Genomic DNA, 15,562 nt, shown 5'->3' with positions numbered 1-15,562 from the left:
CCTCTCTGTTGCAGACGGAGCTGGAGACCCAGCAGCAGCTGTTTACAAACCTCCAGGAGCAGCTGGAGTCGCTGGACATGCCACAGGCTCTGGACTCGGCTCGCAGTTCCATCCAGTGTGGCTTTGAAGAAGCACAGGACCTGGCTGACCGCCTGCGCTCCATGCTGAGCCAGGTGGAGGAGCAGGAGGCTGACGTCAAGACTGAGATGGACAAGTTTTCCGACTGGCTGCGTCAGCAGAAGGAGGCCCTGTCACGCTGCGATAACACCACGGGCTCTGACGAAGTGTTATTGCAGCGTCTGGAGGAGTGCCGGGTAAGAGGATGTTTAACTGGGCTTTGAGAAATGATAGCACTGAGTTCCCATGTGTTGGCTTCTTTCAAAAGGTCAGCGGTTTGTGCACAAGCTTACACGAACTAAAGTACCACAAGCATGAACTAATTCTCAGCAACAGGCCGTTTAGGGGAAGTTTGATGAAGAAAGAAGGACTATGTCCAAATATTCCTAGAAAGCTTAATTAACAGTTTAAGGGTAAGCATACATGGCACATGGCATGCTTAAGGTCAAGGCATAAAATGCAGTGCTTTCCATAATAAAATAAAGTCAAGGCATCCAATAGAGTACTTTCCATATGTAGTTTTTTCTTATGTAGCTTACACAGTCAAACCTCAATATAACAAATTATCGGATATAATGAAGGAAATGTTCAATATGTCTCACTAATATCAGTGTGCAACAAATGTATGCTTATAATGAATATTGGATCTAACAAAGCTATTTTAGCAGCGAATATGACTTCTTTATAACGAGATTCAATTGTATAATGTAAGCTCAAGTACAAGTTCATGCTTTGTGTAACTGATTCGTTTTGGGATCATGTCTCTTGGTTTAAGTATACTATTTTCAGCGTGGTTGCAAATGTTTTCAAAGAGAAACATGGTACCATGATCATGGGTCAACAACAATCTTACCGGTGTCATTTCATACTGAGCTAAGATGGTGTAAATGCTGGTTGCGTGCAGTTTTGGCCACATTCAATTCATCGGAGATTAAAATTTATTTCATGCGTTTTGCCTTGTATTCATGAATGAATGGCTTCTTGTGAGCGCCAATGTCTTTTACTAACTGAAATTCGCGTGTTGCTTTCTTTCTTTTCTTTTGTGAAGAAACTGGAAGAAGCTCTGAACAAAAATGATGGCTTGGCCCGAATTGAGGAGAAGATGGCCAGGCTGGTGCGCAACCAGCCAGACCTGGAGGTGCGCCACCTTCAGAGGGAACAGGACAAGCTGAAAGCCAGGTGCGTGCACCGCTCTACACTGTGATAAATTCAACGACGGTTCACTGACGTGTATTAGAGCTCGTGTTCACGAGACTTCTCTTACGCGAAAGCCACCTGCAATTAGCCATCACCAGGGCCACCATTTCATTATCATGCCAATCTCTGTCATGAGTACAAAGTAGAGAAACAATGAAAAAAAAAAAGAAACAAGGAAATGGCACCATGGCTATAAAAGCTGCTTTTACGTTTAATATATATATATATATATATATATAGTCAAAATAAAGGTCTTCATCTTATTTCTCACCACTGGTGACCTTAATCAGCACTAAAATTTTAGTAAATGGGCATTTTTCACATACTGCACTCAGTGGAATGTGGCCTCCACGACTACAGCCTGCCGTTTAACAAACATCCACATGCTCAGCAGCACAACTATAGCCACCAAGTCATCACACCTAGTGGGATGACATAAAGGGTGGGAACCACTACTCTGCCAGGAGGAAGCCCAGTATCGGGGAGCATTAGGTGTGAAAGCCTTAATTACTGTTAGAGAATTTGGATCGAGCTTGCACGGCGGCACATTCTCTGGTGTTCTAAGTTAGGCATCATGAAGGGATGTTTCTCTCCTCTCTGCAGCTGCTATGGTGGCTCAGTGGACACGGCATTCTGCTGCTGGGCGTGAGGTCATGGGTTCGACTTCCAGCTTTGCCAGCTGCGTTTCGATAGGGGCAAAAGGCAACAACACTAGTGTACCTTAGACTTAGGTGCATGCTGGGTGCCCAACAATGGGTGCTGGGTGCCCAAAACAGTCCGGAAGCCTGTGCTACAGCACCTGTCATAGCTCAGAAGGGTTTGGGTGCGAGCTAGTTGGTACGGATCACTCACATTTAAAACAGCGCCAAAAAACACAGACAAGGGAGGACACAGGATGTCCTGTGTCCTTCCTTGTCCGTGTTTTTTTGGCACTGTTTTAGATATGAATGACCTGTCATAGCCCCAGTGTTTCTTTGGGACAATCAATCAATCAATCAATCAATCAATCAATCAATCAATCAATCAATCAATCAATCAATCAATCAATCAACGAACAAACGAGCAAACGAATGAATGAATGTTCTCTCTGCAGGCTCGAAGCAGCCAAGAACCAGGCTTCGAGGGCTGCAGCAGCACTGCTCTCCATTCTCGATCGCCACCACCAGGGAACGCTGGCCGAACTGCAGCACTGGCTGTCCACGGCCAACGACAAACTGGCGTGGTGCAGTGGAGGTGCCGAAGGAGCCACGCAGGGTGACCGCTTTGGCCTCGAGGCTCGGCTGGTCACGTTGCAGGTGAGACAGCTGCTGAGTATCCGTGCTTATCTAACCGTCTGCACAGCTGAACCCTGAAAACCCTTAGGCACATGGATCATGTGGATAATTTCGTTTACTTTTTTGTCTATCTTTTGTGCTTTTCTCCTTTTCTCTGATGAAACTGTGAGTGAGACAGCTGCAACTGTCTGTGCTCACAACATACAGTACTTTTCATTTACCCTTCTGCACAGCTAAACAGTGGGAAGCTGCAGGCATGTGTCTCATGGGGAAATTCTCATTTATTTTCTTCTTTTGTGCTACAGAAGCATCACAGTCTTTGTCAGAGGTTTCAAAACTATGGCACACGTGACCAGACCTGTTGTCAGGCTACATAGTGGGGCTTTCATGGATGAGAGGTTGCTCTGGAACCTCAGGGATTTGGAGCAACACTGCTCACTTTTCTGAGCATAAGGGGTAGGTCCTGTACAGGAGCTATGCAACAGGGTGCATTATTATTATACATGCCCTGCCTGTTAGCGTGAGGTCGCAGATTTGGCCCGTGGTCGTAGTGGCCGCATTCTAATAGGTCTAGAATGCAAAAATAATATTTGTGTGCTTGAATTTAGGTGCATGTTGAGGGGGCCCCCAGGCGACCAAAGTTATCCGAAGCCTCGCAGCTTTTGCGTTGTCACAGAACGTTGTACCCCATAATTTGGTTTCATTTGATATCATTTGAGCAGTCTCTCAATAGCAGGTCACTGGCAAGTTTCTTTGTCATGCACGTGGTGATCACCATCACCTGCTCGTCATATGCAGGAACTGGAATCTACCCTGGAGCAAGGAGAGAAGCGACGCGAGCAATACTGCAATGCCGTCAACCTGCTGAGCCAGGCGTGCGCGCCCGAGCGCGTGCCCTCGCTGCAGGATGAGTGCAGCCGCATCTGCACCGAGTGGTCCACGTTCACCTCGACCCTGACCGAAACGAGGGAGGCCCTCAAGCGCAGCCTGGACCAGTGGCAGCACTTCGAGACGCTGTTCGAGAGCCTCTCGGATTGGCTGCGGGATGCCGAGGCGAGAGCCAAGAGCGAGGCCGCCAGTCAAGTCGACCTTCCCTTGCTCAAGGACCAAATTTCCATCCTGAAGGTGAGATAATTTTCCCAGTAGCACGCATTGTTGAGTGAGTTGTTGCAAGTTGTACGGCGTGATGGCGTTAACGCAATGTACAGTTCACCACAAAAGTTTATGGACCACGGTATCTCAGAACACATTGAATTTTCGAGCAGCCTGTAACAGTAGCCAGTAAAACCGTACATCACAATGTTGTTTGCATTACACTCATTACACTCATAAACATTTTGCTTGACTGTACACCCATAAGCAAAAGTATATGGCCCACAGGCTCGGCAAAGTAAAAGCTCAATTTATTTGTAGTGCAGATGCACAAACTGAAATTGACGAGTGCACAGGAATGTTTCCAGTGCCAGCTGTACTGCAGTACTTAATTTCAAGCTGCATTTATTGGCGGAGAAGAAATTCGACCTGCATCCGTGGCCTGCATACTTTTGCTTAAGGGAGTACCCTACTAGCAGTCGATCCCGGATATATCAAACTCGGATTTATCGAATTATTCTCAATATCAAACAGTTGTAACTTCCCCTTGGAAATCCCATTCAAAAGTTTAGCACTGTACTGCATATTTCGAACTCCAATTCATCACTACATTTGGTAGATTGAATGCTGTGCCATGCTCCTGCAAGTTCTCCTAACGGGACCGCGATCACTTCTCGTGTTGTCGGAAACGTTCATGCTGACGAAAGGGCACTGTTTCGGCAGATGCTGTCAGACAACAACAAATATGAAGGGCAGTACATGTAATGGAGGCAAAACGAGCAAGGCGCATGCCTCAAAATGCAGAGGGCTTGCGCAGTAGGGTGTCTTGTGCTGCCATGGTATGGCATTGTGGTGTTCTAAATGTATATATATATATATATATGCACGATGATGTGGCTTAACTGACACGAAACGTCACTTTCAGTCCTTGCTGGAAGAAGTGCATGGCCAGAAGCCCAGCATGCAGGAGCTGGAGTCAACTGTGGCCAGTGTCACGGCTCACGTGCCGGACACCCAAGTGCCCAACCAAGTGTCCCAGTTGGCAGCCCGGCTGATGAACTTGGAAGCCACACTGCAGGTGAGGGGGATGGTGGCCATTTCTTTCTTTGTTCCTGTTATTGTTAATTCCATAAAAATGGAGGAGGTTAAAGCCACCAAAGCAGCTTGAAAGGCCCCCAACTTGTAGCCGTCGGTGTCTAGCTTCGTAGACAGTACGCATTGGACAACTGCACCTTTTGTATTTCCCCCTCTTTGGCGTTCTGTCTTTCGCGCTGTACCATTGACTCCGCTTGGCTTCATCTTGGCTTCATCTTGGCACTGGCTTGTTACTGCCTATAGCATTGTAGTATGCACCTCAACAATCTCATGAGGCAGGGCTGCTCTTAACGATTGTACCTTGTCAACGTCTCAGTAGTGCATTTGGCCAGAGTTCTAATTTTTGAACCTCAGGTCCCAAGTTTGAAACTGGCCAAAGGCATGCCTTCTTTACTTCTATATTATTACCGAGGTGCTACTGCAACGATGGCCTTCAGTGACACTGTGAACGCTACTGGAAAGTCTCTGTAACAGCTGTCATTCATCATTATAAGTTTGTTAATGTGCACATAATTTCTGTGTATCATGTCTGACGTAACTTGTGTTCGTCGCAGGGTGCACTTGCACAGCTTGAGCAGCTGGAGCAGACGCAGAAGGCCTTCGAGCAGGCCAAGCAAGACCTGCGTGACTGGCTGTCCCAAATGGAAGCCAGTCTGGACGGCTGCAAGAACGTCCCCGGTGACCAGAAGGCATTGGAGGCTCACCTGAAGAGGCTGCAGGTCTGTAGCTCATAAGTGTTATTCAATGAATGTAACGACAACAGTTGGTTCTGATATACATAAATGATAGATAAGTGCAACAGTGAGAGTGAGAAGGTGGCAGAGGGTTGCCTACATCTAACCCTTATGGGGCCAGGATAACCTCAGTTCATCACGATGATTGTCACTTTTTGGCCTGTGATGAGATCACCTTGTCATGGGTATTTCACCACTTTCTGAAAAAGTACCATCAAACGGTGTTTTCACTTTCACAACATAAAATGGAAATACAGTGCAATCTCATTCATTAGAACTCCCGGTTTATTCAAATCGACGCTATGGTCTTGTGAAAACAATGTATATTTAAATGTGTGAAAACGCCGGGTAATTCGAACATGTGTGCTTTTGTGACGGTTAATTCAAACACACCACACCACCAATCGTGCTCTCAACAGTGCGCCAACCCACACGGCGGCGCTCCCGACCCGACATTGTGGCCGTCAGCCGGCTGCTGCTCCCGTCGGCCATTGCAAGTACCGCCTTTTGGCGCGCACAGCATACACCAAAATTTTGACAAATATAACAGTATAATCAGGGTGGGAGTTATAAGCGTATTTTGCGTGGAGGTGGTGGCTTCACAGCAGCAAAAAAAAAAAATATATTGCCTAAAGGTGAGGCTTCACTGCACTGCGGCACGTGCTGCCGTGAAGCCACACTTTCGAAACTCGTCACTCGTGTGTCGGCTCAGTGCACATTCGCCGCTTAACGCAGTGCTACACATAAGTCGCCCATTCAATGACGTTCCTTTAATTCGAGCTCCGTTTAATGCAAATAAATTTTTGGGCCCCTTCGATTTTGAATCATCAAGATTTGACTGTAGCTGTTTTATTGTCAGCTCATATATTCTACCGTCAGCACTTCTTACGGCTGGTCTGTAATCACTTTACAGGAGCTGCAGAAGCAGAAAGGAGCTGGACAGGCACTGCTCAATGCGGTGGTGGACAACGGTGAAGCCATGTACCTCTCACTCAGCGTGGAGAGCCGGGACCTGGTGCGCAAAGAGACCAGGGGCCTGCGTGACGCCTGGGACTCGGCCTGGGACAAGCACACCGCCCTGGTGAAGGGACTCGAGTCCTCTCTCATGGCTTGGAGTGGATTCCAGGACAGGTGGGCTTGCATTCGCACGTTTCCCTTGGCTCATTTTTTTATCCATCTCTCCTGCTTGTGTATCAACAGTGATGGACTATTTAGAGAAAGTTCCAAGTTCTTCTGGATACGTACAGTGCTGTCTCGAATGCAGCTTTCACTTCGCACATTCGTGTGCCGCCTTTGATGCCAGTGGCACAGCACAAATGGGCCGTGTTCACTCCCACATAGTTGTTCATGCTTGTTCATTTTTTTCTCACCTGACGCAGCTGTGGCCGAGTTGCCTCGTGGCTTGCGGACATGAACACGCTTATTGGAAGTGACGTGGAACTCAAGCCGAATCTGTCTGAGAAGCAGTTGCAGCTCCAAAACATCAGGGTGAGCTCAAGATTTTTGGGCACGTTGAAGTTTACATTTTCCATGAGCCAGCAACCTTGCATTGGTTGTAGTAACATGGTGCTGCCCACACGGGGCGCACTTTGCAAGTATGTTGAGTCTGTGGTGTGTGATGAAACCTGTCTGCCTTTGTCCTACTTTTGTGTCCCATACCGCAGCCTCGTAATGCAAAAACCCTTGCATTGACAATGAAGTTTGTCTTGCAAGTTTCCCAACCTTAACAGCACTTTGTACAGCAAGGGGAAACCCTTTGTTTAAACACCAGATGGTGATACCTTTGTTGCACTGATTCGAATTTCAACCCAATAGAACAATCACCAGCTTAGCAGATGTTCGTGTGGTAGCATAGCTGAAGCAGGACAAGTGGTGTGAATGAGAGTGATTACTGTAAAATGAAAAAATAGATGGATTTTAGAACAGATCTGAGGCAGTCATTCTATGACCGAAATTTCTAGAAAGGTGCTGACCTGGTCAATGCTTGTGATCCCTAGAACAGATAAAAGGATGTTTGTTACAGTATCAGAGATGGATTTTGACAGGGAGCAAAACACCAAGTGCAATATAGAATGGCGAGCAACCAGATTTAGAAATTCACTTACGTGAGACTGGCATGGTTGTGACAGGAGGTGGCAGTTGGAGAACATTCAAGAGGTCCTTGTTTTGGAACATGTAGACATGATTAGGCTGGTGGATACGTTGATGTGGATTTCTGATAATGGCTAATGGAGGCATCTTTGTTGCTTCACTTGCAGGCACTGTCCCAAGATGTGATGTCACATCAAGCAGTGGTCTCCAAGCTGCAGACCAAGAGCCAGGAGCTCAAAGAGACGTCAATGGCAGGACAAGTTGACGGCTTGGTGTCCAACTATGAAGCACTCTGCGCTCGGACAAAGGTATATCGAGTTAAAATTAACGATGCATCATTATTTTACCCGCTCTGTAGCCTAGCCTGATTACCTTGTCAGAAATTTGAGCAGTTTGTATGTATTGCGTCTGGTACTAAACGCTGAGAATAGTAGTGTAGACGTTGCAAACCCAGCATAAGGGCTATACTCGTGGACAACTTTCTGTGGCGCCATGAAGGGAAAGCTACACAGGCGAAGTGCATGCGTGACAGTGCTTGTGAAAATAGTCGCACAGTTTCAGTCCTGCCTGCTTTTAAGCTGAAGAACAGAAAACATGGACATCACGTTCATTACAGCTCTTATGGTAAAGACACGTGTTACGATGCATTACGTTATCTAAATTAGATATTTTTTTTCGTTCACTCCTCTGCATTTTGGCAAATGTGAAACTGTTGCAAGTAGCAACTTAAGCTAATTCGGTATCTGCTCCAAGATCCTGAAGCTGAAAGTGCTGTCAGACTCGGCCTGACTAGTTGGCGCAGAAGGCATGCAGACGTGCACCAGAAGCCTTCCCATCAGTGCAACAGATAATAGTCAGCTAGTGTAAAACGTGTCTCACTCTCTGTGTGATTTGAACAGTTGAATAAAGAAAGTGAATGAAAATATTGGGGCATTTATAGTGGCACCTACGCTAGTATTTGACATGCATGTAGCTCAACAACCTGTGACAGCTTGTTTAATAAAAGTACTTATGTGACATTCACTTTACTTGCACATAGCAGTGAAAAATTAATTGGGGATATTCATGAGCAATCTGAAATACTGCAGATGCATAGCAACTCTTATTTCTGTTATCTCATTTTTAACGGGAGTAAGTATCTTCCTGCTTTTGTGTTGAGCTGTTAAACTGCACATAGTCTAAATGCCTCAGCATTCCTGCAGTTTAGAGATAAACAAATGTCTTGCAGTATCATGTCGAGGGCCTCTTGGATTGCATTAAAATTGCAGGGCATACTATTCTACAAGTACTGTGGACTGCAGTTTTCAAGCTCAGTCATTTGAATGTGTCTCTTTTTTGTTTTTCTTTGTCATAGGCAAACATTGCTCAGTGCGAGAAGCGCGTGAGTGAACACGAAGCCTACCAGCATAGCCTTGAACGCTTCCTGGACTGGGTCAGCACGCTTAAGGCTACTGTTGATGGACCCGAGGAACAGGGTGACATGGAAGCCATCAAGGCCAAGATGGCTGCATATGCGGTATGTCCTGGTGAATTGATGATACTAAAAGAATGTTTTTCAGCAGATGGTAGTCTTTTCCTTTCAGGGCTCCCGATACACATTTGTTATAGGCTGACTGCGTTTCTTTCTTTCCACCAGCTTCAGCTTTCATTTGCTTCTTGCTGATGTTGTCATCTCTTTTCATTATGCGTTCAGACCATCACAGACTTTTCTCTTGAATGTTTGCTGCGTTGTGTGCATCCTTGTTGACCTGTTACGGTGGCTTACTGGTTACAGTAATATACATGAACTCGTGGACGTTAATCTGAATATGGGTGTGCAGCACAAAGGAGGGTGTGGTGAAGTGTCTTGCATTCTTTTTCTTTCCTTTTTACTGAATATTGCTTCCTTTTTTTTTGACGTAGACACCCAGTAGCCAGATTAATTTTTTTATAGCCAATAATGCGGCATAGGAACATTGTAGTAAGTGGTTTATTTTACCGTAGAACACAGCTAAAAGTTCAACCTGCCAGGGCTGCTCATTGTTACATCCGAATATATTGTTAAAACCGGTAATGCAAAAGGTGTGTTCAACTGTACTTCTTTCTGTCTAATTGAAATGTTTAATGTTTGTCCTCTCTGCCTTTTTCATGCAACCCAGTTAGAAAATTATCGGTTGTAACAATGGGATTTCTTTGGCACTTGAATGTTGTTATAAGTGGGTTCGACTGTAGATATCAGCCCTGATAACGCTTAGTCCATCCCTCGGTTACGTGACATATGGTCTGCATGGCCACCGCCTTATTTTTCTTGCGGCTTTGATTCCAGTCGCAGGAGCCCCACTTCGATGGTCGCAGATAGCAAAAACGCCGGTGTACTTATATTTAGATGCACGTTAAAGAACCTCAGGTCATACAAATTATTCCAGAGTCTTTTACTACGCCGTGCCTCATAATCAGATGTTTTTTTTCGGCACGTAAAAGCTCAGAATTAAATTTTTTTAATAATTATTTTCGTTACACTACTTATCTTCATGACCCTCGACGACATCACCTCTACCCCTCAAAAGAACAGAACATTAGATGAGTTGGTGCTGGTTCATGATTACGGGCAGTGCAAATGGCGAGTACAAGAAAGAGTTCACGAAGAAGCACTTGTCCTGGGTGAATTATTTCTTTCTCGTCCTTGTCCTTTGCGCCACTCTTAATCACCTCTGCCCCTTCCCTCTGCAAAGTCTCGACACCAGCTTCACCTGAATTCGACCTTGCAGGATTAACACCAGCATTGTTTTTATGTCTTGCCCCCCCCCCCCCTGCCCTGCCCTCTCTCGCAGCTGGTGTTGGAGAGCGAGCCAGAGGCCTGCGCCAAGCTGGAGCACCTGCGGGACGCCCTGGAGTCGCGCGTGCTGCCCGGCACCTGCCCGTCGGGACACGAGGCGTTGCAGGAGCAATACGCAGCTGCCCGAGCCCAGTGGGAGGCCCTGCTGGACACCTGCGAGGAGGGCCACTCCCACGCCAAGGAGACGCTGGACCGCTGGGACGAGGCCACCAAAACGCTGGACGAGCTGGAGCAGTGGCTGGCATCTCAGCGGGCCCGCTGCCAGGACATCCCGCTGCAGGCCACTGCGGAGGCCAAGCGACAGCAGCTGGACACCCTGAAGGTAAACTGTGGATTTCTCTCGCTGGGCAACGGTCTCTCCAGTTAACGACCTCTGTCTCAACGTGTCTCTCATTAAAGATGTTTTTCTTGAGGAGGGGTCAGTCATGTAAAAGAGCTCACCCTGTCGGAGAGAGGGAGCCTTGTCAGTAATACTACGGATTCTCCCTCTTCGTCCCTCTCAGTTGTTCCCTCACTTGGTTGAGAGAGAGAAAGAATGCAAGCAAAGGGAAAGAGGTTAACTGAAGAAGTAATCGGGTTTGCTACTCTTCCCTAAATTCTTATAGTACTGTAGTGGGCAGTGTGCTGCCAGATCGCTTGGTATGTGAACTGTCCTTGAGCGTCGCTGATGTCCGGCTTACTACTAGCCACTAGCTTAATATATGATTTTCACCCTGGTCCTGATGTCCCTACAGTACAATGGGCAAAAGGTTGTACGCATACACCCCTTTTAGCATGTGGACAGCTCCTAGTAACGTACACATAATGCATGTTATACTACCAATATATTTGTCAGGTGTATGCACATCTGCTGAGTCATTGCATGCATTGCCGGGTAGACATCTTGTGCGTGGTACATTATGCGTGACAGAAAGCTAATGTAAAAGTTGGTGTGGAAGTTGACAGAGAAGCTGATGTGAGATTGATAGGGAAGCTGAGGTAAAGCTGACCCGGAAGCTGATGAGAATATTGACATGAATGTTGACGTGAAAGTCGCCGTGTGTCTAAAGGACTGGTTGGCGCGTTAAGTGAGCAAAACATGTTTAATGTACCGATCTGGCCGTAGATGTCTTCAGGAGGCACTTTTAATCAGTTGATATCGTCTGTGCTTTGTATGCTTGTCTTTGACCTTTGATATTTGCAACCCCAATTTCCATCCTTGGTGGTGTGATTTCATTCCCAGTGCACTTCAGCTGAGCAAACGAATTTCTCTCCGTACTGCGCAGAAAGTGGAGCAGGACGTCGTTGCCAAGGAAGGGGACTTTTCTGCGCTGTCCAAGAACGCCCAAGCCGCACCAACAGACACCATTATGACACCTCAGCTGGACAAACTGCGCAGCAAATACCACCTGCTCAGAAACACCATCAAGGTTCGTTCGGGGTGTTGCCATCACCACATTCGGTCGGTCCTCTTTGCATTGTGTACGAGTCCTGGCTTCGCATAATCTTTTTCGTCACTTTGCTTTGGTTATTTCTACGCCAGCTGAGTGTTGCACTAAATTTACTGCCGCTCATTACAATCGGGCAATACTTGCGAGTGCTTCGAGGCTGTCAAACAGATGACAGCCTGTCAGGCTTGACGATGACAGAAACCGATTTCAAGTGGTGGTTTATAATGTCAATGACAGAATTCCAGGCTGATGAAGAGAGAAAATATTGGTTAAAGGAGCTATAAAGAGAAAAGGGACTTGAAGTGCAAAGGAAATTATCCTTCTACAATAAGAGAAAAAAATATATATCTTATAGTAGTGAAAAAAGGCTCGGTAAGGTAGAAAAGCTAGAAGTTGCCGCACCAGCTCACCATCACTTCATAAATATTGATGGCGTCTGCTTGGCCTTAGATAACTTTTTATTGGTAAAAATGGATTGTATTGTATCCCGCAAGAGCCAAAGACTGAACTTAGCAAGGTTAAAAAGAACCTTTACTAAATCACAACAGCTGAAATACAAGGAAAAAGTTTGAAATACACTACGATTCTAATGCGAAATTTTAAAAAACATGAAAATTGTTCTTCATTTTCTCTTCTGATAGCCAACCTATTACTACGAGATTAACGAGAATATACTTTTGAAAGAACATTTCATCAGTATAAGCTAATTTAGCATTTCTTTTTGTGTCCCTCTCATGGCTTACTTGAGAAAGAGTTCTGTTTTGTGTAGGAGTTTTGCCTATGACATATTTTTTTTACTTTGCTTCTTCCCACATGGTGGAACTGCACAGCTGCACCAAAATTTTTATCTCGTCTCCATTCGCTTGTCTCATAAATATTGTGATCTTAGTTTCTTTCTTTCCATTTTTGTGCGCCTAAATTAGGCTCATGTGTGTTCATGCATATGTTCAGGAGGCCGTAGCCAAGTGGGAGAAGCTGGCCAAGCAGCACGAGGCCTTCGACAAGCTTCTGGCCGAGCTTGAGGAGTGGCTCGCGCAACCAGAAAAGGAACTCGACGAGATTGTTGACGCCAAGGCTGACCTGGCCTCAACGCAGGATCAGAAGAACAAACTTGAGGTGGGTGCTGGATCTGAGATTATATATTGACTTGCGTCTTCCCTCAAGTAAGCTTTCACTTTACCTACCTGCCACAGTAGCTCAGTCACTATGTCATTCTGCTGCTAGGCATAAGGTCACAGGTCCGACTCCCAGCGACAATAGACACTGTTTGCCCGCCCTATGTACTTAAATATATATTTAAGTCCATGATAAAGAAGCCCCAGGTAGTCAAAATTAATTGGGTGCCTTCCACTGCAATGTTTTTCATAACCTCATTGTTGCTTTGCAGTGTTAAAAATCAATCAATCAATCAATCAATCAATCAATCAATCAATCAATCAATCAATCAATCAATCAATCAATCAATCAATCAATCAGTTTACTTGTATCTCATTTGCTTATGAAAAAATAAACTGAAACGACATGAAATTGACTTTTGGCAATACTATGGCCTACTGCGAAATCAGAATGCGGTGCGATGAAAACTACTTATTTTCAACACATTCACTGCAGCAGCATATTTTGACGTCCTGATTTCCTTGTGTCGAGGTCGTCTGCGTCTATCTTCTGCTTAATGTAGCCATTGCTGTATTTGGAAGGCCAACGGTCATTGGTTTTATGTACTCGTTCTTTGCAACAGAACTTGAGCGATCGCCTGGCCCAGCGAAGCAGCAGCATGGATGAGCTCGTGGAGTCTGGCGAACGCCTGTACTCTCACACCGCACCCGATGGCAGGGAAACCATCCGGCAGCAGCTCAGGTATGTCCACACGGCAACTTTATGTGCATTGGTACTTTTCAGTCATGTTAATTATACGTAGCATGAAACCTAGCAGAGCATGTCCAAGTCCACGTGGCATTTTATCATTTTATTTTGTGTTGGCAGTTTTTCAAAATTTTTTCGGTCGTACTAATAGTATACTACGTAGCAGTAAGCGTAGCAAGGCCTGTTATACATCCGTCTTTTGTATGTGCTATACCATTAGACCATTGGTTTACTCTTTTGTTTGTTTTACCAATTCGTTGATTTATTCATTAATTCATTAGATTCTTGATGCATACGTTAGAATCTGTGCTTTATGTTACACTGAATTTATTTTGAGCCTGTCAATGTAATTTCCTATCCACCAAGTGGTGTCCTGCCCTGCCCTTCCCTGCCCTGCTTGGTTTGAAAATACGCTTTCAGTAATGGGGGGCTCTGAAAAAGACTGTATGAGGAACAGTGCAAGGACATGAAGTGAAGGTCATGTATGCTTCGCACATAAACAGCCTTTCTCTGACCACACCTGCTTTTGGGGGTCATTAGAAATTACCGAACAACCTTGCATTGTGTTGAGCTAGTGCTTATGCTCTTCAAAGTAAGCATAGTTTTCCCGCAAGAGCTGACACGTAATGTATAACCTGCCCTGTTGCAGGCATGTCAAGGGTCGCTGGCAGACCCTGGTGGAGCGGTCAACCGAAGCCCTGGCCGAACTGGACCAACGACTGCAGCAGTTGTCGGGCCTGTCCCAGAGTCAGGACCAGCTGCGCCAGTGGATCGAGGATGTCAAGACGGCCCTGGACAGCTGCAGCCAGCCCCGGGCCACGCTTCAGGAGAAGAAGGCTCAGCTTCAGACGCACAAGGTTCTGCGCTTGGATTTATTTACGTCTTTTTGGAGGCCTGACAGAGCTGTGCATTTGAGCCAACTTTGCTATGACAGAGAGAAGGGACGCTACGCCCTCTCGTGTCCCCTGACATTTCGATTCCCCATGCAACTCTTGCGTCCTTTGACATTTTGCTTTCCTGCATGACAAACCTGTGACGACGTTGAAAGAAGGTATGCCCTTGTCCACTATGAAAGGGAACACCAGATTTGTGTTCAAAGCTGGTAATTTTTCTTATGATTGCTTGTAATGAGGAAACTTTCCATGAGCAGGATTCTCCAACAAGAGAACAGTGTAACAAATAGCAGTGAGTAAGGTTCTCACTAAATTTCACTGTATTCACTGGTTTTTACTGTATTCACTAAATAAACGAGAGGAAGGAACATGGGTACAACTACGGTTATAATGGCACTGTTTTTTTTGTGTAAGCCACTGGAAGAGCTCAGACATCCTTGGAAGGAAGCTTGGCTTAGCTTTACATTGCAATTACATGTTCCTGTGTTCACTCTCAAAGGGAGTAATACATAAATTGAATATAACTGAGACACTTCTGCTTTACCGAAAGAAAGACCCATTATGCTGACATCTATGGAATGAAAGCTAGTCTGGCTGCCTTCCTGCCATGATTTAAAGGTAGCCAAATACTAATGGGTGTTCTGTTTAAAAGGTGTACCGTATTGTTAGTGCGGGAACTTGTTGTAGAGCCCTGCATTCTTGATCTGAACCTTGTGTGTCATCTGTGCAGGTGGTTCACCAAGACATCATGTCCCACCAGCCAGCCATAGACAGTATGTGCGAGCGTGCCCAGAACCTTTCAGCCACTGCTGCTGGCAAGGACACTCTCGGAGACCACGTTCAGAGCACCAGGGCTGCTTTCCAGGAGCTCTGTACAAGGTCGCAGGTAAGGCACCGTCTTTGGGCCGGTATTTTGTAGCAATGCTTTTTCCGATTTTATGCTTTTTCAGGCTTTTCGCGC

At 45.8% G+C, this 15,562-nt stretch overlaps 1 protein-coding gene across 1 annotated transcript in view; it reads left to right on the top strand.

The window, feature by feature from the left end:
- LOC126534488 (uncharacterized) overlaps window positions 1–15,562 on the top strand; it is a 369,598-nt gene that overhangs the window by 148,754 nt on the left and 205,282 nt on the right. Inside the window, exons 40-55 of the mRNA XM_072289535.1 lie at window positions 15–314; window positions 1,166–1,296; window positions 2,408–2,609; window positions 3,387–3,713; window positions 4,606–4,758; window positions 5,330–5,494; window positions 6,423–6,640; window positions 6,889–6,997; window positions 7,768–7,908; window positions 8,955–9,116; window positions 10,411–10,737; window positions 11,681–11,824; window positions 12,797–12,961; window positions 13,584–13,702; window positions 14,358–14,565; window positions 15,332–15,487. Of these exons, the coding sequence (XP_072145636.1) occupies window positions 15–314; window positions 1,166–1,296; window positions 2,408–2,609; window positions 3,387–3,713; window positions 4,606–4,758; window positions 5,330–5,494; window positions 6,423–6,640; window positions 6,889–6,997; window positions 7,768–7,908; window positions 8,955–9,116; window positions 10,411–10,737; window positions 11,681–11,824; window positions 12,797–12,961; window positions 13,584–13,702; window positions 14,358–14,565; window positions 15,332–15,487 (3,027 nt within the window). The remainder of the gene's footprint in view (window positions 1–14; window positions 315–1,165; window positions 1,297–2,407; window positions 2,610–3,386; window positions 3,714–4,605; window positions 4,759–5,329; window positions 5,495–6,422; window positions 6,641–6,888; window positions 6,998–7,767; window positions 7,909–8,954; window positions 9,117–10,410; window positions 10,738–11,680; window positions 11,825–12,796; window positions 12,962–13,583; window positions 13,703–14,357; window positions 14,566–15,331; window positions 15,488–15,562) is intronic.

The sequence above is a fragment of the Dermacentor andersoni genome, chromosome 7 (genome assembly GCF_023375885.2).
Source record: "Dermacentor andersoni chromosome 7, qqDerAnde1_hic_scaffold, whole genome shotgun sequence".
Classification (NCBI taxonomy): domain Eukaryota; kingdom Metazoa; phylum Arthropoda; class Arachnida; order Ixodida; family Ixodidae; genus Dermacentor; species Dermacentor andersoni.
Note: the sequence above shows the minus strand (reverse complement) of the source record. Positions and strands in the feature narration are given on the sequence as shown.